General features: G+C 45.2%; 1 protein-coding gene and 1 pseudogene across 1 annotated transcript in view; one reads left to right on the top strand and one right to left on the bottom strand.

The window, feature by feature from the left end:
- Window positions 1-16,352, top strand: part of LOC129702532 (plexin-C1-like) — a 28,675-nt gene extending 12,323 nt beyond the window's left edge. The window contains exons 8-10 of the mRNA XM_055644278.1: window positions 10,935-11,040; window positions 12,475-12,576; window positions 14,639-16,352. Of these exons, the coding sequence (XP_055500253.1) occupies window positions 10,935-11,040; window positions 12,475-12,572 (204 nt within the window). The 3' untranslated portion in view covers window positions 12,573-12,576; window positions 14,639-16,352. The remainder of the gene's footprint in view (window positions 1-10,934; window positions 11,041-12,474; window positions 12,577-14,638) is intronic.
- On the bottom strand, window positions 5,107-5,214 carry LOC129703121 (U2 spliceosomal RNA; annotated as a pseudogene).
- Window positions 16,353-24,060: the final 7,708 nt, after the last annotated feature.

Below are 24,060 nucleotides of genomic sequence, written 5' to 3' on the forward strand. Positions count from 1 at the left end.
ATCTCTCGCATTGCGCAAACGACAGGCTGGTGGAGCGCTGCTTCCAACAGCTCGGACCTGAAAGTAAGTTTTTAACTTTTTCAGGTCTCTTTTTTTACTGCAGGAAGCGTTCAGAGCTCCTGCTGGAGGTCCGGGGTCGGAACCTTAGTGCCACCCGGCTCCCTTCTACAGGGATCGCCGGGGGGGGTGGGGTGCTTGGGGGAAACCTCAGCTACGGGGACCGTTTGGAAGAGCGCGGGTAGAACCGTGCTTGGGGGACACCCCAGCTACGGGGACTGTGTGGAAGACACGGCTAGGACCGCAGATGAGCGGGTAGCCAGCGACAAATTCAGACTCCGGCTGCCCGAGGAGGGTAAGAGCTAAAACAGGAGACTGAAAGGCCTAGACTGGTCAGGCCAGGAGGGTTCCCCTCCGACATGGGTTCGTCCTCGGACGTTTTACCCATCCTGATTGGCCATGGAGGGCCATATCAGCATAGGTCTCCTCGAGAGCCTGTTGCAGCACCCTTTTCAGGGCTGCCTACAAAACTCCCTTCTGCGAAGGTGAGCGCGAGGTGTCAGTCGGCAACTGACTCTGAACTCGGAAACATGTCCGAGGAACAGGTGCCGGCTGGGAGATACCATGCACCTGGAAAGACATGGGGTCCACATACACCACATACACCACATACGCTCCAATCAAGGACGGAAATCCAACCCGCATCAGGGGCTTTTTGGGCTTACCATAAAACCACCGGTAGCCATGACGGTAGGTGAGTCTGGTTCTTTCGGAACCATGGGGTCATGGACCATTTACAAGAAGGTTGGATGAGATTAGTTTATACTGCACAGTACAAGCGAGACAGTCTCGGAATATGGCTGGAGTTGCCTCTTTAGGCAGGCTCGCTATTATGACAGATGAGGCCTGTTCATTATCAACAAGCTCAACTCGCATGTGTAGTATAGACATTGAAACTTTGTGACTATTAATTCCCATGGGGTCAGCTTCATTCACAGGGCATTGGAAATATCTGAAATTCAACTGGATGGGGCAATGATACAGTTAAAAACATTGCAAAATAGGCTAACCAGCTCCCAGGTTATTTACTGAATTAGTGCTTCGGCTGCTCAGGGCTAAAAAATATTGTTAAGAACTATCTGGATGAGATGTAAACGCTGTATTTCGCAAAGTTAGCTGTATCAGCCACAAAACCCATTTGAGAAATTGGGTTCTCATCTGTCCAGATAAATTTAAGTTGATACCAACTGAAATTATTGATTATTGGGATTACCTTTAACTCTATTAATCATCTGGGACTCCGCCCTGAGGTAAGGGGTTGGAATTAATTGAAGCCCGTAACAAACCTTTTCAAACAGCCTTCCGTTCATCAAGTATAATAGTAAGATTAAACGAGAACTTACCAGTTTGAAGTTTGATCTGTATTTTATGAGGAGTTACGATGAGGGATTTCGTGAAGAAGCCCGCTTCCACGCATGCGTGTCATACTTCAAAGCAGCGGTGTGAGGTCACAGGAACCTATAATGATCTAACATAGTAAGATTACCAAAGAGATACCAGTTTTTGATATGATCATAAGAGGGTGGGAGCGGAGGGCACGAAATCCCTCATCGTAACTCCTCATAAAATACAGATCAAACTTCAAACTGGTAAGTTCTCGTTTAATCTTACTATTTTACTTCGGAGTCACGTGAGTGACTTCGTGAAGATTTCAAAGCTCTGTGACCTCATGCCGTGGAACGAGTCCATGCTTCACAACTGCCTTGGGTATTGGGAGAGAGCATCATTAGTAATTTTAAAACACAATTATACAAAGAGTTGTGTGGTATAACGAAAAAATATATATAACATTTTTTTTTTTTTTAAAATTTGAGAATCATAGCCCTGTAACCTTTCGGGCAAATTATTTTGTTGAACATAAAATGTTTTCTTAATACAATGATGGCTCCAAAAAATAACTGGTTTATTATAAAACCTGTGGAAAACCCTTTTTTTTTTTTTTTTTTTAATGACCATCCTGCCATTCTGAGGATTTGGTCTGTGGGTACCTGTACAATTTTTGCTGCGGATGTTGCTGCAGCCCTGGTGGAATGAGAGTTAAAACATTAGTGTCTATTTCTGCCATTTTTAGGACCTATTTGAGCCACCTTGATATAGTTTGAGTCATGACCCTTTCATGCGGTTTCTTGTAAGAGATAAACAACTCCATTCTCTGACCTCGAATGTTCTTAGTATATTCTATGTATTGTTAGATGTGTCTTGCTATACAGTCGTTTGCCATATGGGTGTACCATAAATTCAAACACTTGACCCGAGGAACCCGATCTGTTTTCTTTTATTAAATCCTGTATGACAACACCAGTTTCTCGGTGAGATGATCAGGGAGTCCAGGCTCAGTTTGCTTAATGGCTGGACTTGTTGTGCGGTAAATAACACCATGAGCATAACCATCTTCCTGGACTGTTACTGAAGTGACAACGCTGTTATGAGCTACAAGCTCCTCAGCATGTTGAGAAACGACACCCACGTCCCAGATTTCGGAGTACCTGGTTTTCTTACCAGGGGTGCGTTTCCACCGCGTGCCGCTCCGTTCCTTGTGATAGGTAATTGGAGAGTGCACTTGTGGCACTATTGAAGGCACTGTAGCTCCATCGATTATCCTAATGGAGGCTTGTAAAAATTCCAATACGGCCAGAATGTTCTTGGCCTTTTGGTCGAGATTGTTGTCCAAGCAGTATATGCCCCATTTCTTGATGTGTCCAAGGTACTGCTTCCGTGTTGACAGTCTTAGTGCAGATGAGATGAGATTCATCGTCCTGTCTGACAGTGTAGTGGGTCTGTTAGACTCTACAAATCAATAAATCCATAGTGTTATGGCATGGATGACTGCCTCCAGTCACTGGATAAATCAATAATTTTTTGGCAATGTTCATAGGGAACATGGTTCTAACACCATCCCCTGTAAGACTGAAATACCATGATTGAGAAGGTCAGTCGGGTACTCTGAAAATTCCAGATGCCGAGTGTGGTTGAATTATCCCTAGTACCCCAATGATGGGTCCGAACGGGGGAAAACCTCACCCTATGGCTTATTTACATAACAATGCCAAGCTGGTTTACGAATTTTAGTACATAATAATGGGGCTAATGATTGCCCCTTTTGTAAGCTCTATATTGCCAAAGTTCCTCTATTGAGTCAATGCCTGCCATATAGAAACCCACAACTGACACCAAGTCTATATCAATAATAAGAGCATCCATCTTAAAATGAATATCTAAAACAAATGTGTTTAGGGTTAAAATCAATGATAATCCTGCAACCCTACTCTATCTTATATTTAATAAATATGTTCAATCCCATCTTTTGTGTACAATTCTTGTAGCACCATGTGGGTTTTAGATTGTTTGGTTTATGTAAGGACAAAATGCCCTTCTGGTGTATGATGTACTGTGGTTATTGGGATGAGAAAAACCCTATCAGATAACCCTGAATACTGCTGAGATTATATGAATCTGTAGTGATTATATACCATACATAACTGTAGTGTTGCAACCTCCCCTACCCTCGTAGGTCCCTATTTTAACAGAAGAAAACCCCACCCACCTACCTCCATGGTTACCGGTGGTTTTGTTATTTCCTTGGTTTTTTGAAAATAAGGTTCTGGTTTAATATTTCTTGTTCGGGGTTGTGTGGGAGGTTGAGGCTTCCGCATCTTCCAGGGTGGCCGCCCTGGCCATACCCTAAAACGGATCCTGCAGGTTATATTGATTTCTGACACTGCTACTGGTATGAGCCACATTTTTTATGGCCTTGCCTGTGGCTGGTATCATGCTCCAAAATAGGCCCTTGCGCTGGCCTTGATGAGCCCCAGTGTCTTGGCTTAGTCCACACACGGTTCTTTATTTGCAAATGGTAGCATTTTTGGGGTCCTAGTGCTGGCTGAATGGCCGCCTTCCACGTGTAGTTCAGGTTATATTGCATATTATTAAACAGATCTAGTGCGTCTTGATGGTCTTTGGTTACCTACGTTTAGTCCAGGGTGCTGGTGTGTGCTATGATGCCTTCCGTCAATCCCTTGAAGGTTCTCTGGATCTTGAGGTCCTGGTTCCTGATGTTCGTCCATATGCTGCCAAATGCATTGGTTTACACTGGGCACCTGTAATGCCTCACCGTTGCCAGGTGGCAGATGTCTGGCCAGTGTTTGTAAATTTTTCTTGTTGGCGTTTGTGGCCAGACATATAGTAATACTATTGCCATCCTGGATCCAAGTCTACCCATGTTTGACTTGGCTAAAGTAATCGGCCACCATGTCCAGCAGAGTCCCTGCTGTGTTAGGATCATGGGACGCTGTATTACCAGGCTCTGGCCCATCAGGGTCCTGCCTACTCTTTTTTATAGAGTTAGAGATCTCTAGGGTCCCGCACGGGGTACCCATGTGGGGCTTAAATGCTGCCCACTTGTCTTTTGTTCTGCGGACCCCTCTTGCAGGTCAACCCAGAAACTGACCCGCAGTGCTCCCCTCTGATGGGGTAGAAGCATTGTGCAGCCCTCAAAGAGGTACTGCTGTGGGTTTATCACGTTGGAGCAAGGCTCCATACACCGCTTCTTCCCGCTCCAGCCCTCTCGGGCACTGGTTGCCGGCGGTTTTATGCAAAGTCGGACCCTTCTGAGTCCACTACCTAGTTTGATTTGTGTCTAGCCTTACCGCTCGGCCACATGGATCTGGCCGGTGCGGGGCCGACATCGGGCACCGCTGATCCCACTCCGGTTGATCCAAGTGCCGCTGGCTGCTGCTGGCTGCCCGCTGTTCCATGGTCCTCCTTCTCCAGCTTTGTCCTTCCTTCCGTGAAGTGGATATGGCCGGTGTGGAGGATAACTGGCACAGCTGCTTCCATCTATTCCTTTAACCTGACTTCAACGCTCTCAGCACTCCTGGCTGCTCCTTTATCTAAGACCCCTGGGACCCACCCCCGTACTGACGGTACTGGTCCCTAGTGGTCGTTGCAGCCGGTCAACCCCACTCTAATGCCCTCAATTCTGGGCACTCCTACTTATATGGTCCTTAGATAAGGGACATATAAGACATTAAAACTGATGATAACAGCTACTATAGTTTTTATATAATATATATAGTCCCTAGATAAGGGGTGTATCAGATATTAAACTGATAAGAACAGATACTACACTTGATCTTAGCCAAAAAGCCGAGAAGCGATTATTGTAACTAAAACCCCGCTGGGACCGATCCTGGTACTCACATACTGGTCCCTTGTAGTAGATTGCAGCCAGTCAACTGCAAAGTCCTTTGCTGCCGAGAAATGAACTTTCTCACCATGCTGGAGCGAAGTTGGGCACAGGTGTTTTTCCCCCTCCGGGAATCGATGTGCCCATGCTGCTCCTGCCGTTGCCAGCTCCTCACGAAGTGCCAGCTGCCACTGCTGCTGTCTGTGCTACTGCCGCTGTCTGTGCTCCTGCAGCTGCCGGCTGCCGCTGCTGCTGCCGCTGCCGCTGCTGCTACTGCTGCTGCTGCCGCTCCTCCGCGGTTCTCCCGCCGGCCTTCTGCACCTTACATGGACTTGGTCCATGTCTGCACCTAGAAAGGTAAGTTGAAGGAAACGCAGGGTCTCTTACCTGCTGTTCCCGACTTTCCTTCTCCCGCCGGTGACCGTCGTTCCCTGTGTCGGGTTCGAGCCGCTTGGACCGACCCCGGTGTTCACGGGCCTGGTCCTTCGCGGCAGTTCCACAGCCGGTAACCCCGGCTGTTCCTATAGATCCCCTGGACCCTGGGCCTTACCTTGTGAAGAAGGTTTTCAGCCCGAACGTCCCGTTCCGACTCCATAAGTGCCGCTGCACTCGCTGAGCGTTTCGAGCCCCGGTACCGCTGGTCCGAGCTGTCTGTCCCGCAGCCTCTGCGCTGGCTGCTACCGACTGGTCCCAAGCCAGTCTCGTTTGAGACTGGCATAGGGACCTTTTTTACTTTGCTTCCCGCCCGGCCGAGAGGTGAATTTTGCCGGTGCGGGAGCAAAGTCGGGCTCAGGTTGTTCCCCCCCCAGGGAAACTCGTGCTGTTGCTGCTGCCGGCTGCTCGCCCTCCACGGGTCTCCCCGCCGGCTTTCCGCAGCCACCTAAAAGTAAGTAGTAAAAAAGGAACGCAGAGTCTCTTACCTGCTGTTCCCGACTTTCAAATTCTCCCGCTTGGGGAACGCCGTTCCCCCCTGTGTGACTCGTTGCAATGCGTGTAGCGATATGACACGCATGCGTGGAAGCGGGCTTCTTCACGAAGTCACTCACGTGACTCCGAAGTAAAATTGACTATTTATATTGGCTTACAGCTGTGCTATTTGGGCCTTTGCACAATCAGAACTATTTAGCATGCAAAAGAAGTAAGCACTCAAGTACCATGTAGTCATTGTTACCAGCTCTATGCTATTCCACTAAATCAGTAAATCTTCAGTTAAATTACAAACTGATTGCTATTGTTCATGATGAGAAATTGCTCATGCTCATAGTTACAGATGTGGATGGGGGAGTTACCAATTCTTCAGTTACATGGTATCAACTACCTATAGACACTGGGTGCATTCTGTGGATTAAAGGTTTATGCGAATATGCCTAATCTGCATGCTCTAGTCCAAGTTGATACACTTCGGTGGTGGTAAATGTTATTTACATGGGTGCAAACAAGTCAAAATATCCGGTGATAGTTTACCCAATGCTCATTACGGTACAAAATATGGGTGTTGGATCACAAAGTATTAAAATACATTGTGAACATTAAAGACCAAGAAGCTTGCATCCAGGCTCAATCACCAGTGGAAAAATATGTGGCATATCAGTAGCGATGGTTACATTCTAGCTACACTAAGGAGGAATGTTCTTTTATGTCTTCCTCCATTTCTGCCTCATCAGACGGGTTTGCAAAATTCAGCAAGTTCCCGCCTCAGGCATTTTCATAGTGCCTGCCAGGCTTAACCAGCCATGGTTCCCACTGATGTGGGGAATGATAGAACCTCATATGGTTATTTCTAGACACAAGTATTGGCCTAGCCGTGACGCAGGAAATCGTCCTCAGCATGATATAATCAATTCTTGACTTACAGAGACTGAGAAGACCGTTCCTGCGGCTCGGGTTGTTAAACCAACCATGAACGTGCTCGCTGCAGATCGCAGGGATAGCACCAAAAAATAACATTTTTCCTCATAAAGAGATGGAAGGTATTTGTTTTATGATTATATTACATAATTCGGCACGGATGACTGATGTCTTGTAGTTCAGGCTCATATGAGGGCTTGACAAATCATTATGTTTAAAGTGCCATCTACTATACCTAAAGTGCTTTCATCATACTGGCTGGGAGGAGAAGAATCCACTCTGGGGGGTCACCCTTTGAGTTCTAGATTATGAAGGATATCTGCAACTCGAAATCTCCCAGGCCTAGGGACGCAGAGATATGGGGTGTTAACATTGTGCTACGTCGCTTTGCTGAAGGGCTCCAGCTACATCCCTGTCCTTGGGCTAACTCACTTATAAGTGGTTATGCTCATAGTGCTGCATGCAGCACAACGGGTCCAGTCATTACATAAACGTTGACTGGATAGGATGATTATATCTGCAGGCTAAATAACACTTATGTTATGACTTAGTCAAGCAGTATAGACCGGGGGCACCAGATCTCAAACTAGATGTTCACATATCCCATGGACCTTTGATTGTGTATGGTCACACATATACACCAGAATGTTAGATCACTAGAGCCTAGAGACTCTGAACTAGCAATATTGTTAGTTACATCTAGCCTCAAAAGAAGGGATCACTACAGACCATCTTCAGGTGGTTATGGGTCTGGCTTATACAGGAGTAAATACTGACATTTCAAGTTACTCCACCAAGGCTGCAACAACCTCAGCAGCAGGGTTATGGAAGTTAGCGGGACTACATCCCAGCGGTTGCAGGATGGTCAATCTAGCAATTTTCCACACATTTAGTACTAACCCATTGCCAGATCGGGGGTATTTACGAACTCTATGATAAGTTCTGTTCATAGTTCCTCCCGGGTGAGGGAGGTTACTATTGTCATTATTCATGTCTGAATACGATAACATACTTCCTCCCCTGGTCAACTAAGGCAGTGAGTGAAGCATGGACTCGTTCCACGGCATAAAATCACAAATCTTTAAAATCTTCACGTAGTCACTCGCGTGACTCCGAAGTAAAATAGTAAGATTAAACGAGAACTTACCAGTTTGAAGTTTGATCTTTATTTCATGAGGAGTTACGTCGAGGGATTACGTGCCCTCCGCGCCCACCCTCAATCATAAAGGTCAACTGATATTCTAGTTCTTCTTATCTTACTATGTTTATTTCATCTACTGTTGTCTGTGATTTCAACCGCTGCTTTGAAGAATGCCACGCATGCGTGCTGGCGGGGTCTTCACGTAATCCCTCGACGTAACTTCTCATAAAATAAAGATCAAACTTCAAACTGGTAAGTTCTCGTTTAATCTTACTATTTTATACACCTCTATAAGATCTTCCCCTCACCCTCATAAGGTTGAAAGCCTTTGGAGAGGATATTTACTCGAATATAACCATGACTGGGGATAGAGAGACTAACAAAACTGGGGTTTTCTTTTGAAAGAAAAATAAATTTATACGGATGTTCATAATTACATGAAGTTTTACAGAATAGATTAAAATAAACTGCTTCCACTGCCACAAAGTTCAGTATGCAAAGGATACAGACTTAAGGTAACTGCAAACAGAACCAAGGCTTGGGGTGGCATGGTAGTATAGCGGTAGAGTTCCTGCCTTACAGCGCCAGAGATCCGGGTTCGATTCTGACAATGGGTGCTGTCTGTACGGAGTTTATATATTCTCCCCTTGACCTGTGTGAGTTTTCTCTGGGATCTCCAGTTTCTTGCCACTCTCCAAAGAGGTGTGGGTTTGTAGGTTAATTGGCTTTGTAAAATGGTGAAAAGAAATTGTCCCTAGTGTGTGCAGGATAGTGTTAGTATTGGTGGTCGACACGGCGGGCCGAAGGGTCTGTTTCTCTAAACTAAACTAAACTAAACTTGTCAGGGGTTGAGAATGTTTTAATACAATTAGTTCTGGTTGCAATGGTAGAAGAATGGGTGTTAACTTTCATAAGGAACTTGAAAAGAAGAGTTTCTCAAGGCATTAAAGAAAGATTACACAGCTCTACAAATAGGCTACACGATAGAATACAACACAATACACGATAGAATTTAACATGAACGTCCCCCCACAGCAGAATCAACGTTCCCCACTGCGAAGGAAGGCAATAAAGTTCAGTCATCTTCCTCTTGTTCACCCGTGGTCGGGGCCTTTGAACCCTCCGCAGTCGCCGCTATGGGCAACCCGATGTACAGGCCCTCTCGACGGGATGATCGGAGCTCCGGCGTCGGAATGAAAGAACGCTCTCAGCGGTTTGGAGTTTCCAAATCGGCCACTTTCGACCGGTGACCGCGGCTCCCTAAGTCCACTGGCCGAACTGGAGGAGGGCAGGACTGGTGGGCGGCAGCTTCAACCACCCCGGGTCGCGGTGTTTGAGCCGCGGGACTGTTCTTAACATCGCCTGGGGGGGGGGGAGATTCAACGCTGGCGACCCTCGGCAAAAGATCCCATGACTCCGCGATGTTAAAGTCAGCGCCGCCCGTGGCTAGAAGCTCCGCAAACCACAGATCCGCGGTGTTCAACTCAGCAGGCCCAACACTCCAGAGCTCCAACACGGCAATCCCCGGTAAGGCATCGTCCCGCACTGAAGCTCTGGCAAGAAAGGCCGCGCCAATCCAGATGGTAGGCCACGAGGGAGGGGCGAAGTTGCGCCTTGGAGAAAAGACGTATCTCAAACCAGGAAGTGACTGGGAAATGGTTTCCCCCTATTCCCCACCCCCCCCCCCCCCCATATAAAAAAGACTAGGAAAACTTTAAAAACATACTTTTAGACGCACTTAAAATAACAAAAAGGGTGAAGGGATGGACAGCTGCTGGCAAGATTGCCACATGCGATGGCGCCACCCGATGGTTTAGTTTAGTTTAGAGATACAACACAGAAACAGGTTCTTCAGCCCACCGAGTCCATGCTGACCAGCGATCCCCGTTCATTAATACTTTCACACACACACTAGGAACAATTTACAATTTTTACCGAAGCCAATTAACCTATAAACTTGTACGTCTTTGGAGTGTGGGAGGAAACCAGAGCACCCGGAGAGAACCCATGCAGGTCACAGGGAGAATGTACAAACTCTGTACAGACAGCAGACCTGGTCAGGATCGAACATGAGTCTCTGGAGCTGTAAGGCAGCAACTCTACCACTCGGCCATGTAGGACTTTTATGACGTTTGCGTTAGGATTGCTTTTATTAGAGGGAAAACAAGAATTGAGAACTAATGGATGAATACGTTATGTCATTCTTGAGCTTGGTAAATATTATGAATTGATACACGTTCTGGAGTAGAATCTTGCAATTCCCTATCCTGAGAATGCATTATACACCACAGCCAAAAAATCAACACTATTTCAACCCTTGGTTTAAGATGTGGGAATGAGTTTTTCACCATTCACATTTCAGAATAAATCCCTGCAACTTTCCAAATGCCTTAAAATCCTGCAACAGGGAAAACATACTGCGCCATTCACAACTGAGAAGGCCAGAGATAGACCATTTATAATTCTGAGGAAGAATTTACACCAAACATAGACACAAAATGCTGGAATAACTCAGCGGGTCAGGCACCATATCTTGAGAAAAGGAATAGGTGATGTTTCGGGTCGAGACTCTTCTTCAGACCCTATCATGCAAAGTGGAATATTGAAATTGTTGATTTAAAATCTTGATCATTTACAGTTATTAACTCTTAGTGACTTGGATCTTGTTGCTTCAAAAGTGTTAAAGTTATGTTTTCTACTTAGGTGAGAATTGGACAATGCATTAGGAATCTAATGGTTCCATCTATCAACAAATCCAATTTAATTCTATTACTTGTGAGCCTTGTTATTCTGGTGATTTTCATTGTCAGTAAGTATTTAATATACAATGTTAAATATTATTCGATAAAATAACTGATCTCTGTTAGTGCTCTCCCAGTCTTGTCTTGCCTGCCACTTGCTTTGGCCAGAGTTGGAATAATGGGAATGAGGGAGGGATGTGGGGTGGATCCACGTAGAGATGTGTGGATAGCAGAAAGGGAATGATGGAACAAATCTGAACTGATGGATTCATAGTTTAATGGATGAAGATTGAATGAACAGAGAGAAATGGATGGATGGATGGATGGATGAATAGAGTTCCTAGACGCACAGTGGTTGTGTAATTAAGGCATCAAGAATTAATTACAGGCTAAATGTGTGTTATTGCAGTTGGTCAAAATTGGATTAAATTTAGAATGACTGTGGGTGACCTAATCATCTGTGCATCTTCAGCAGCTTACAACCCAGCAGTATGAAATATTGATTTCTCTACCCTCAAGTAACCCTTGCTTTCCCTCTCTCCGTCCCTCCCCCACCCTCGGCATTTTACTAGTTTCAAAGTTGTCTTGTAGAATCTCATTGTCTATAACGTCTTCACCCAGCCCACAGCTAACAATGGCCTGGCTCCTTTATCATTGGTACTTTTTTGCATATCTTTCATTCATTTGTTCTATATCTTTCTATATCATTGTCTATATTTCTCGTTTCTCTTTCCCCTGACTCTCAGTCTGAAGAAAGGTCTCGACACGAAACGTCACCCATTCACTGCTGTCTGACCTGCTAAGTTACTCCAGCTTTTTGTGTCTAGCTGTAGCAAGATTCAGTATATGGGGAAACAGAAAACCTAAATGCTGAAAGAACTCAGCCAGTCAAGCATTATCTACGGGAAGAAAAACTGTTAATGTTTCTGGTCTGATGAATAATTTTGAACCTAACAACAATGTTGCCTTCTCTTTCCAGAGGTGCTGCTTGATTGGCTGAATTAACACGGTCATAAGCGATAGGAGCAGTAGTCAAGTGTACTCCGCCATTCAATCTCTGGCTGGTCTATCTCTCCCTCCTAACCCATTCTCCTGCATTCTCTCCATAACCCCTGACACCTGTACAAGTCAATAATCTATCTATCTCTGCGATAAAGAATTCATCCAGCATTTGGTTTTGTTTGAAAGTTTAACAATCTGCAGGTTTTGTTTTCCATGTATGGAAAATCATCAAAAAGTCAGCAGTATTAGAAATATTTAAGGAAATGCTTTTAAAGATATTGGAGCATTTTAATTTGATGATGCAGTGTGGTTTTCACAAGCTTAATTCTGCATTATTATTTAGTATATATTATTTTTTGGGTCACATTTCACAAACTTTGACTAGAAATCTGTTTGAGACTTCTGGTTTTGGAAATGTTGCTCCTGCAGTGGTTAATGTTATTTACTTGGAACTTAGTTTCCTTTGATTCACAGTTGATCAAATTATTCCCTTTCTCTAGTATGTTGGTGGGTATTGCGTACGAAATACAAGCAATTCTCTAAAAAACTGGATCCCCAAATGGAGCTCTTGGAAAGTCAATTCCGGACACAAATTTGATAAGGTAACTAGTAAATGTTTAATGCTGAAAGTTTAACTATTGTATTTAGCAATGCATCATCTATGGCAGTAAAGGTAATCCTGTGGGGGCACCTAGTGGTTCAGCCACTCTTGCTATGCGAATCCTCGGCAGCCATGGGAAGGAGTCACGGGATGTATGGGGGAGTGCCCTAGTATATAAGACTGGATAGACTCGGCTTGTACTCACTAAAATTTTGAAGATTGAGGGGGGATCTTATAGAAACTTACAAAATTCTTAAGGGGTTGGACAGGCTAGATGCTGGAAGATTGTTCCCGATGTTGGGGAAGTCCAGAACAAGGGGTCACGGTTTAAGGATAAGGGGGAAATCTTTTAGGACCGAGATGAGGAAAACATTTTTCACACAGAGAGTGGTGAATCTCTGAAATTCTCTGCCACAGAAGGAAGTTGAGGCCAGTTCATTGGCTATATTTAAGAGGGAATTAGATGTGGCCCTTGTGGCTAAAGGGATAAGGGGGTATGGAGGGAAGGCAGGTACAGGATACTGAGTTGGATGATCAGCCATGATCATATTGAATGGCGGTGCAGGCTCGAATGGCCGAATGGCCTACTCCTGCACCTATTTTCTATGTTTCTATAAGAACAGATATTTTGGATTCCAAATTGGTGGTGAACTGATGACTGCAGCCGACAGCCCTCTCTCCCATGACGTTAATTAATGCTATGTATGGATTCATCAACTCTGGTGGCACCAGCCAGATGCCTCTTGGGCTCTGTAGTCGGGCCCACCTGATTCCCGGTAATTAATGCTAGCTGTATGCAGGCTGCCAGCATCGCACGGCAACGTCCCTGGCCCACGCAACAGTCAGCAGTGCAGTAGTCGGGGCCACCTAATTCCCGCAGCACCTGCCCAGGCCTGCCCTATGATTGCAGGCTGCCAGGGTGCGCCCGCCAAAACTCCTCCCTGGCCCACCTGCAGGGTCAGCAGTGCCCAGCATCATCGACACCACCTCCAGTATCACCGACTCCCGCCTGACGGCAGGGAGAGAGAACGGGCCCATCCATTACCCTGCTGGCCGCTGCTCAAGACCTAGCCACCCGATAGAGCGGGCCTACCTGGGGCCGATACCCGAAGAACTCCCACCTGATGGCCTCGGGAGCGGAGAGAGAGAGTGGGCCCATCCATTACCCTGCCGGCCGCTGCTCAAGGCCTAGCCACCCGATAGGGCGGGCCTACCTGGTGCGGATACCCGAAGACGTCCTCCTTCTCCTCGCGCAGCGCGGATTCCCTGAATCTGGAGGTGTGCGTTTTCACACTTCTATACCTTTTCCCTGATGTGGGGAATGGAGAAGAATGAGTGGCCAAGGTGCAACTCGTCTTTGATTATGCTGCTGGCCTTGCCGAGGCAACGTGATGTATACTTGGAGTCAATAGAGGGAGGTTGGTTTATGTGATGGTCTGGGCTGCGTCCACAATTCGTCGCAATTTCTTGCGGTCTTGAGAGGTAGTCTCCCTTCCTGACTCAGTCTGATGAAGGGTCTCGACCCGAAATGTCACCTATTCCTTTTCTCCAGAGATGCTGTCTGACTCACTGAGTTACTTCAGAATTTTGTTTCTATCTTCAGCAAACCAGCATCTGCGATTCCTTTTTATACATATCTTTAATTGGACTTTATCTTGCACTAAATGTTTTATCCTTTACCCTTCATCTTTACACTGTGGACGGCTTGATTGTAATTATGTAATGCCTCTTCGTTGACTGGATACACAACAAAAGCATTTCACTGTACCTCGGTACACATGGGAATAATAACCTTAACTAAACTTCATTGATTTATTGGGAAAATGTTTTATCCTATTATTCTCTCGAAGGACTTTCACATATCAACATTATCGTTACGACATATCCGTGAGTTGATCGGACATGGAGGAAGAAGTTTCATGCTGTCAAAACTTTGGACTTTTGTGTTTTGGACTATATACAGGGGATCATGCTTGATGTTAAGGGTTTCGTGCGCACGGTATGACTTCAGACTAAGAACAATGTTTTTATAAGACCAATAACCAAGTTATGCTTGCTTCTAGAAGGCGAAGGTGAAGATGGAAGAATCACTGAGGAAGTCTGAATGCGAATATATAATGCATGCTATTTTTTGTTTTTGATATATGTTAAGCCTTTATGGCTACTTTTTTGGTACCCAGACGTGGCGCCGACAGACAAGAAGCCGAAGCAAAGAAGGCGAAGCCAAATGGAATGGAATGGAAACGAGGCCGCAACGCCAACAATCAGAAAGAGTCCGAAGGCGAAACGCCTACTAACCGAAAGGACGGGATGCCTAAAAGCCAACGAACCGAAAAGCTGCGTCGCCTAAAAGAAAACTTACCGAATGGCCGCTCTGTCGAAACGCCACCTACCCGAAAGGCGGCGTCGCCCACAAGCCAAAGGACCGACTGCCGCTCAACAGAAAAGTCCAACAACGGACATGAGGTTGCCGGGGGGCGTGACTTGTCAGCAATTGGTCCAGACCCCCGCGTCCATCACATCACTGTCAAGGCATGAACATTGTCCCAAACCTCCGCTCCACCCGACCCGCAGCCCGCGGAGGGTGGCCGTGGGAGAGTGGGGGATGTCCCGAGAGATGCGCACCTTCGGCCGCTTTCAACTTGTTGCTTGGGTTCAGATTGCCCAGTCACCTATGGCTTGTGTGGGAAAATGAACCCCACGCTCCCTCTTCTCTCTCTCTCTCCCATTCTCTCTCTCCCTTCTCTCTCTCCTCTCTCTCCCCTCGTCTCTCTCTACTCTTCTCTCTCCAACTCCTCTCCCCCTCTCTCTCTCTCCCTCTCTCTCTCTCCCCCCTTCTCTCTCTCCCTTATCTCTCCCTTCTCTCTCCCCCCCTTCTCTCTGTCTCTCCCTTCTCTCTCTTCCCCTTCTCTCTCTCCCCCCTCTCTCCCTTCTCTCTCTCCCCTTTTCTCCCCCTTCTCTCTCCTCCGTCTCCACCCGCAGGAACGTCCCACAAACACTGACCGCGATGCACTGCCATCGGACCCCAACCCCCACACCAAGGTGATTCACCCCCACGGCGGGGACAGACGTTTATTTATTACCGTCTCGGTCCTTGCGGAACGCTCCCACGCGCAAAACAGGCAGCATCTCTGGAGAGAAGGAATGGGTGACGTTTCATGCCGAGACCGTTCTTCAGAGTGTGTCTGAAAGGTCTCTACCTGAAACGCTTCTCTCGCATGCTCGTGGGACAGGCCCTTTAGTTTGCTTTTAGGCAATGCAGCTTTTCAGTTCGTTGGCTTTTAGGCGTCCCATCCTTTTGGTTAGTAGGCGTTTCATCTTCGTAATCTTTCGGTTTATTGGCGTTTTGGTCTCGCTTCCAATCGGTTCTTAGGCTTCGACTTCTTTGCTTCGGCCTCTCGTCCGTCGGCGCCACATCTGCACAAGACTTTTTTGATGTATTTTTGTAATTGCCTCATTATATATTCAGAACAATTAGGGGCCGGTATGTAATAGCCATTCAGCTTAACTCATTGTGCTTTAACTATAATCAGTTACCTTTAAATTTTATCTGCCTGTAATTATGTTGGTGGGATGTATTACGTGGTCGGAGGCGTGTTTGTGGCTGGGATTTTCAGGCAGACGCGCCAGTGATTTTTAGTTTTAGTTTTTAAGAAGCATGGAAAGGCACAGCTTTTGACCATGCACGAGTTTGACTACGAGTAAGATCAAAATGTACTTAAACAAGAAGGAGTTTGGATGAATATCTTACTGTTTTTACTTTGACAATAAAGAAACTATTAATTAAGAGACTGTTTTGAAGGTTTATCTTTGGACGGCTTTGAATGTCTCGTGGAGAGCTCGCATGCCTAACAAAACCATCTCCTTACCCCTGTCTTTAATCATAGTGGCTAGAGGAAAAATACCTTGAACGATATAATGAACTGCCACTACACCAAATACGTAGCTGGAATTAAGCCTTTGGTAAATAAAAATGATAAGCTTCATCTGTGGGAATGGTTTGTCATAAGCCAGCAACACAATCACATTCAGAGAAAGTAGTTCACAGGTGTTCCTTGTGCAGGGAAACTGTTCATGAAAACTGACAGCAAATATGCAGAAAGCAGATGATGAGACGGAAACACAAAATGTGTGAGAAACATTATTTGAAATATTAGATATATTGAGAAGACTACTTTCTCTTATATTTGAGGGAGTACGGTGCTGTGGAGATAGTTACACTAATATGGGAGGAAAATAATCACCTCATAATATTGATAGTGGGACCTATTATTGTAGATTATAGCAGGTTAGCACGCAACAAAAGCTTTTCACTACACCTCGGTACACGTGACAATAAACTAAACTCATTAGCATAATATTGTTACGGTGGTAAAGTTTAAGGTGAAATACGGCAGGCAACTTTTTAGAGCATGATAATTGACTATTTATTTATTTATTTAATTCTTTATTTCGAACAGAATAAAAGAATAAAAAGCAAGTGTGAAACAGCATACAAAAAACAAGACAAGAATATTTATAAAGTGTCATAAACAATATTTATAAATAAATGAAATCGTATGTGTCCGAAAAGGAGCAGGAAGAAGCCAAAGCTTATTAATTTCCACCCCTTATTCAACTGCTTATAATCTATATTACTAAAAGTAAGACCTTGACTGCTTTTGACTTACTGTGATGTGATTTCCGAGAGAACGCCGCCACTTACGGCCGTCGTTTTTGGCCACCTCGCTCAGAGCCCCCCTCCGCCAGACTGGACTGGAGGATTTTTCCCATCGATAAAAAATCAAAGCGATATTCATGTTTTTTAAATTTTAGCCATTCTCTCTGCTGCCCCCGCCGGCGGCAGGGGGGAGGGACTATAAAACCCAGAAGTGTCATGCCTCACTCAGTCTCTGCCAGACGGAGGAAGCGAGAGGGTCATGGCTATCTGAGCTGCGAATAACACTGAACACACGTCTACTCCACGGTGAGTCCCCGGGATGTGGTTTTCAGCAAATGTGTTTGTTGTTTGCAAAGTGTTTGCCCACTTGGGTTGGCTTTTTAAAGGGCTTTCAGCAAATGTGTTTTGGTGGCTTGCAAAGTGTTCTTGCCCAATTGGGTTGACTTTTTAAAAGGCTTTCAGCAAACGTGTTTTGTTGGCTTGCAAAGTGTTTTTGTCCAATTGGCTTGGATTTTAAAGGGCTTGCTTGCAACAGCTTTCAGATCGATGAAGCATGAATAAACATTTTATTAGATCAGGACTGAGTTTAATTTCAAAATTGGAGCTCATTCTGTGATTTTCGCTTAGTTGCAAGATGGTGCCGATGACGTCATTTCTGGTTAGCGGCATGCTGGCGCTGAGTGCCTCATTTCCAGTTTGAGGCAAGAAGTGAGAGGGTGACGTCAGGATGGCGCCGAGTGCAGGCGCCGGTGAATAATTCAAGAGAGCTGACTGCTCTGGCTATGGTGAGTGTGTTTGTTGGATGTTATTTAAAGCATGTTTTTGCTTCAGCACCAGCTACAGGAGGCTTTAAACATTAGTTTTGCAGTGTGTGTGTGTGTGTGAGAGAGAGAGAGAGAGAGAGAGAGTGTGTGTGAGTATCTGTGTGAGGTGGAGGGTGTGTGTGATCAACAAATAAAAAATAGTACAAACTAGTGCAACAGAAAGCGCCCCCCCCCCCACTATACTATACAGTATCTCTTAGTCATATATACAACCCATCACCCTATAATCACCCTTCCCAACACAATCAGTATAACAAATATCCCACTCCAAATCACCTATTCTCATCTCAATGCTGAGCCGCCAGGTGATGGACCTGTCATCCCTTGAATGAAGCTTTAGAACCATGGATCTGCAAATGCTGGTTTATACCAAAGATATGCATAGAGTGCTGGAGTGGGTCGGGCAACATCTCTGAAGAAAAGGATACCAGTGAACCAGGGAATTACTGCGGGAATGGTCTCTGCGGAAAGGGGTGGAAATGGAAAGATGTGACTTCTAGTGAAATCCCATTGGAGGTGCAGATAATGTTGGAGGATGATGTATTGCACCTCTCCGTACAGTCTAAAGAAGGGCTCTGACTCAAAACGTCACCTATTTTTCTCTAGCGATGCTACCCAACCTGATGAGTTACTCCAGCATTTTGTGTCTATCCCTTGAAGTTTTGTGCATTTTGCTATTTTTGTCTGTTATGTTTAGGCCTATTCAACCCGAGAAGTCAAGGTAATTATTTCACAGCAGTTGATGCCTCATATAAACTTAAAATTGCAATTGTAAACAGAAAATCCTAGGGTATACTCATTAGGTGAGGCAGCAGCTGTGGGAAAGAGAAGCAACGTTAATGTTTGCCACTCTAAAAAAAGGTTTTAATTACTGCAAAAACTTACAGTATTTTATTTGCAGTTTTTGCATGCTCCTTTATAACATTTTACAACAGTACAACTTGATTATTAAAACAAGGACAACTTCAATTCTTGATTTAAAAAAATGTATACAACAATGACCCCAATCATCCCATTCCACCCACTCATCACTCTTGACTAAACCAAAATTACTTCTTAAATATTGGTCATACATTTGGTGCACAAATGCTCCAAATTAAGGCTCAGAATGCACCAGAAAGCATCTAAAACCCCAGAGCTTCCAGGGTCCTTAAGCGGGCCCTGGGCCCGGCCGCAAGGGACTTCGGGCTTCGCTCTTGTGATATGCGCTGCGTGCACTGATTTCACATAAAATGTTTGTAAACCTGTCATGCCACCTCCCTCTTTGAAAAGTTTCGTATGGGCCTGAGTTGGAAGCAAGATCGCATTTTGTCAAACATCAGTCCCTTATCCCCTTAATGTGACTGACCACATGATGGAGCTAAATGAGCATGTAATTTGTAGAAACAAGGAACTGCAGATGCTGGTTAACAAAGAAAGACACAAAGTGCTGGGGTTAATCAGTGGGTCTTGCAGCATCCTTGGAAAACATGGGGAGGCAATGTTTTGGGTTTGGATCTGAAGAAAGGTCCCGACCCAAAAAGTTACCTGTCTATGTTCTCCATATCCCTCCAAACCTGTCCTATCCATGTACCTGTCTAACTCTTTCTTAAACATTACGTAAGTTCCAGCCTCAACTATCTCCTCTGGCAGCTCGTTCCATACACCCACCACCCTTTGTGTGAAAAAGTAACCCCTCAGATTCCTGTTAAATCATTTCCCCCCCACCTTAAACATATGTCCTCTGGTCCTCGATTACTCTACTCTGGGCAAGACTCTGTGCATCTACCCCATCTATTCCTCGCATGTTTTTATACACCTCTATAATATCACCAATCCTCCTGCACTCCAAGGAATAGAGTCCCAGCCTACTCAACCTCTCCCTATAGCTCAGACCCTCAAGTCCTGGCAACACCTTCATAAATCTTCTTTGTGTTGACAACACCTTTCTTATAACATGATACCCAGAACTGAACACAATACTCTAAATGCGGCCTTACCAACGTCTTATACAACTGCAACAACCTCCCAACTTCTATACTCAATACTCTGATTGATGGCGAATGTGCCATAAGCCTTTTTGACCACCCTATCTATCTGCGACTGCACCTTCAAGCAACCATGCATCTGCACTCCTGGATCTCTCTGCTCTACAACACTCCCCAGAGCCCCAAGACAATGTGTAGGTCCTGCCTAGGTTAGACTTCCTAAAATGCAACACCTCACATTTCACTGTATTAAATTCCATCAACCATTCCTCCGCACACCAGGCCAAGCGACCCAGATCCTGCTGCAATCTTTCACAACCATCTTCACTATCTGCAAAACAGCCCACTTTTGTATAATTTGCAAACTTGCTACTCTTGCCCAGTTTGTTCTCTTCCAAACCATTGATGTAGATGACAAACAGTAACGGGCCCAGCACCGAACACTGAGGCACACCACTAGTCACAGGCCTCCAGTCCAAGATGCAACCTTCCACCATCACCCTCTGCTTCCTTTCAGGAAGCCAATGTTCTATCCATTCAGCTATCTCTCCTTGGATCCCATGCAATCTAGCCTTTCAGATCAGCCTGCCATGCAGAACCTTGTCAAATGCTTTGCTGAAGTCCATGCACACAACATCTACAGCTCTGCTTTCATCAACCTTTTTGGTCACATCTTCAAAAAACTCAATCAGATTTGTGAGACACGACTTCCCACGTACAAAACCATGTTGACTATCCCTAATCAACCCTTATTCGTCTCAATGCCTGTATATCTTACCCCTCAGAATACCCTCTACAGGTGCACAACCTTTTATCCGAAAGCCTTGGGACCAGACACTTGTCGGATTTCGGACATTTTCGGATTTCCGAATGGAAGATTTTTAGCGTAGATTAGGTAGGTAGCGCGGGCGGCTTGAAAAGTCTGGAGCGACTGCCTCCTCCCCGGAGACCGGGGAATCATTGTAAATCATTGCATAAATGTTAGTCAGTTAGTTTGGAGGGATTTTATGTGGTGGTGGTGGGGTGGGTGGGTGAAGGGGGAAACTTTAATTCTTAGTCCCCTACCTGGTCGGCGACTCCCAACATCGCGGAGCTGGGGGCTCCGTCCGGCCGCGGGCGGCGCCGGTTGTAGCTCCGACCCCGGCAACTCGACCCCTGGCTGCGAGGCGCTCCAAATCCAGCGCCGCCCGCGGTCGGACGCCCGCAGCCCCAGCTCCGCGAATGTTGGGAGAAGGCGGCCTCAGCGCCCTGGAGCTTACCGCACAGCGACCCGGTAAGGCATTGCCCGCTCCCCGCTGGTATCCCAGCGCTGCGACGCCGCCGACTCCCAACATTTGCGGAGCTGGGGCTGCAGGCGGCGCTGGATTTGGAGCGCCTCGCAGCCAGGGGTCGAGTTGATGGGGTCGGAGCTACAAACGGCGCCGCCCGCAGCCCCATATAAACTTAAAATTGCAATTGTAAACAGAAAATCCTAGGGTATACTCATTAGGTGAGGCAGCAGCTGTGGGAAAGAGAAGCAACGTTAATGTTTGCCACTCTAAAAAAAAGGTTTTAGTTACTGCAAAAACTTACAGCATTTTATTTGCAGTTTTTGCATGCTCCTTTATAACATTTTACAACAGTACAACTTGATTATTAAAACAAGGACAACTTCAATTCTTGATTTAAAAAAATGTATACAACAATGATCCCAATCATCCCATTCCACCCACTCATCACTCTTGACTAAACCAAATTTACTTATTAAATATTGGTCATACATTTGGTGCACAAATGCTCCAAATTAAGGCTCAGAATGCACCAGAAAGCATCTAAAACCCCAGAGTTTCCAGGGTCCTTAAGCGGGCCCTGGGCCCGGCCGCAAGGGACTTCGGGCTTTGCTCTTGTGATGTGCGCTGCGTGCACTGATTTCACATAAAATGTTAGTAAACCTGTCATGCCACCTCCCTCTTTGAAAAGTTTCGTATGGGCCTGAGTTGGAAGCAAGATCGCATTTTGTCAAACATCAGTCCCTTATCCCCTTAATGTGACTGACCACATGATGGAGCTAAATGAGCATGTAATTTGTAGAAACAAGGAACTGCAGATGCTGGTTAACAAAGAAAGACACAAAGTGCTGGGGTTAATCAGTGGGTCTTGCAGCATCCTTGGAAAACATGGGGAGGCAATGTTTTGGGTTTGGATCTGAAGAAAGGTCCCGACCCAAAAGGTTACCTGTCTATGTTCTCCATATCCCTTCAAACCTGTCCTATCCATGTACCTGTCTAATTCTTTCTTAAACATTACGTAAGTCCCAGCCTCAACTATCTCCTCTGGCAGCTCGCTCCATACACCCACCACCCTTTGTGTGAAAAAGTAACCCCTCAGATTCCTGTTAAATCATTTCCCCCCCACCTTAAACATATGTCCTCTGGTCCTCGATTACTCTACTCTGGGCAAGACTCTGTGCATCTACCCCATCTATTCCTCGCATGTTTTTATACACCTCTATAATATCACCAATCCTCCTGCACTCCAAGGAATAGAGTCCCAGCCTACTCAACCTCTCCCTATAGCTCAGACCCTCAAGTCCTGGCAACACCTTCATAAATCTTCTTTGTGTTGACAACACCTTTCTTATAACATGATACCCAGAACCAAAGATCGTAGAGGGACAAGATAGACCACTCCTTCGAAATTCAATGGGCTGACGTGTAGTACGCAACGGAACGTCACGGCCGCCATTTGTTACAGCGACACTCGACTTCCGGTATTCCACCCGCTGTGATTCAAAGCAAAGATTATAGAGCTCCGCTATAATCTTTGATCCAAAGCAAAGATCCTCAAGTATCTTGTAGCGGGAACAGCCCCCTCCTTTGTGTAGTTTCCCTTGCATTGTATTGCTTTAACACACACTGCAAAAAATTAAATTTAACGTATATATATTTAATATATTTATATGAATGTGTGTCTGTGTGTGAGAGGCAAGTTAGAGATAATAGTTTATTCTCATGTATCAGAAGCAACTTTGATTTAAATCATCACTATTAATTTATTTGTCTTGTAAGATGATATACATAAACCATAAAGGCAATTATATATATAATTATATAGTAATAATAAATATATCCATATATATATATTTATACACACACATATATACACACATACACAAATGCACATACATATTGATACATTTATATGCATACATATATACACATATATAAACATATATATATATATACACATACGTATATACACACATATACATGCATATATACACATACATGCATATATACACATACATATATATTTATATATATTATCATTTTCCAACGATCAATAGATTTACGATCAGCTCCTGTGGATTGGAGGATAGTTAATGCTATCCCACTTTTCAAGAAAGGAGCGTGAGAGAAAACGGAAAATTACAGACCAGTTAGCCCGACTTTGGTGGTGTGAAAGATGCTGGAGTCAATTATTAAAGATGCAATAATGGGGCATTTGGATAGCAGTAAAAGGATCTGTCCAAGTCAACATGGATTTATGAAAGGAAAATCATGTTTGACTAATCTTCTGGATTTTTTTGCCACAAGGCTTGGTGTTGGGGCTGCAACTGTTTACCATATATATTAATGATTTTGAAAAGGGAATTAGGAGCAAAACTAATGCATACATACCTACATATGTACCCATGCGCTGCTGTGACCCGAGCCCCGGAGATTCGGAGGCTCCAACCGCAGGCCTGGCAGACAGTAATATCGGAGCCTGCGGGTCCCTGCTGGGAGACCGCTTTTCGGGGCTTCCGCAACGGCAAATTATTCCGCCCGAGTAGCGGGGGTCGAGGATGACCTGGAGCGGGGCCTTACATCATCGCCCGGCGTGGCTTAAATGGCTGCGGCACTTTTCTAGCGCACGCCGGGGGGCTCCAACAACCTCTATGAGGTTCAAGTGACAAATAAATTGTATTGTGTATTGTGTATATTTAAATTAATCTGGCAAGTTGGTCAAATAACATGGGCACCTTCTTGCTTTTGTTGCGACATGGATTTTTT

This window comes from Leucoraja erinacea, chromosome 13, assembly GCF_028641065.1.
Source record: "Leucoraja erinacea ecotype New England chromosome 13, Leri_hhj_1, whole genome shotgun sequence".
Classification (NCBI taxonomy): domain Eukaryota; kingdom Metazoa; phylum Chordata; class Chondrichthyes; order Rajiformes; family Rajidae; genus Leucoraja; species Leucoraja erinaceus.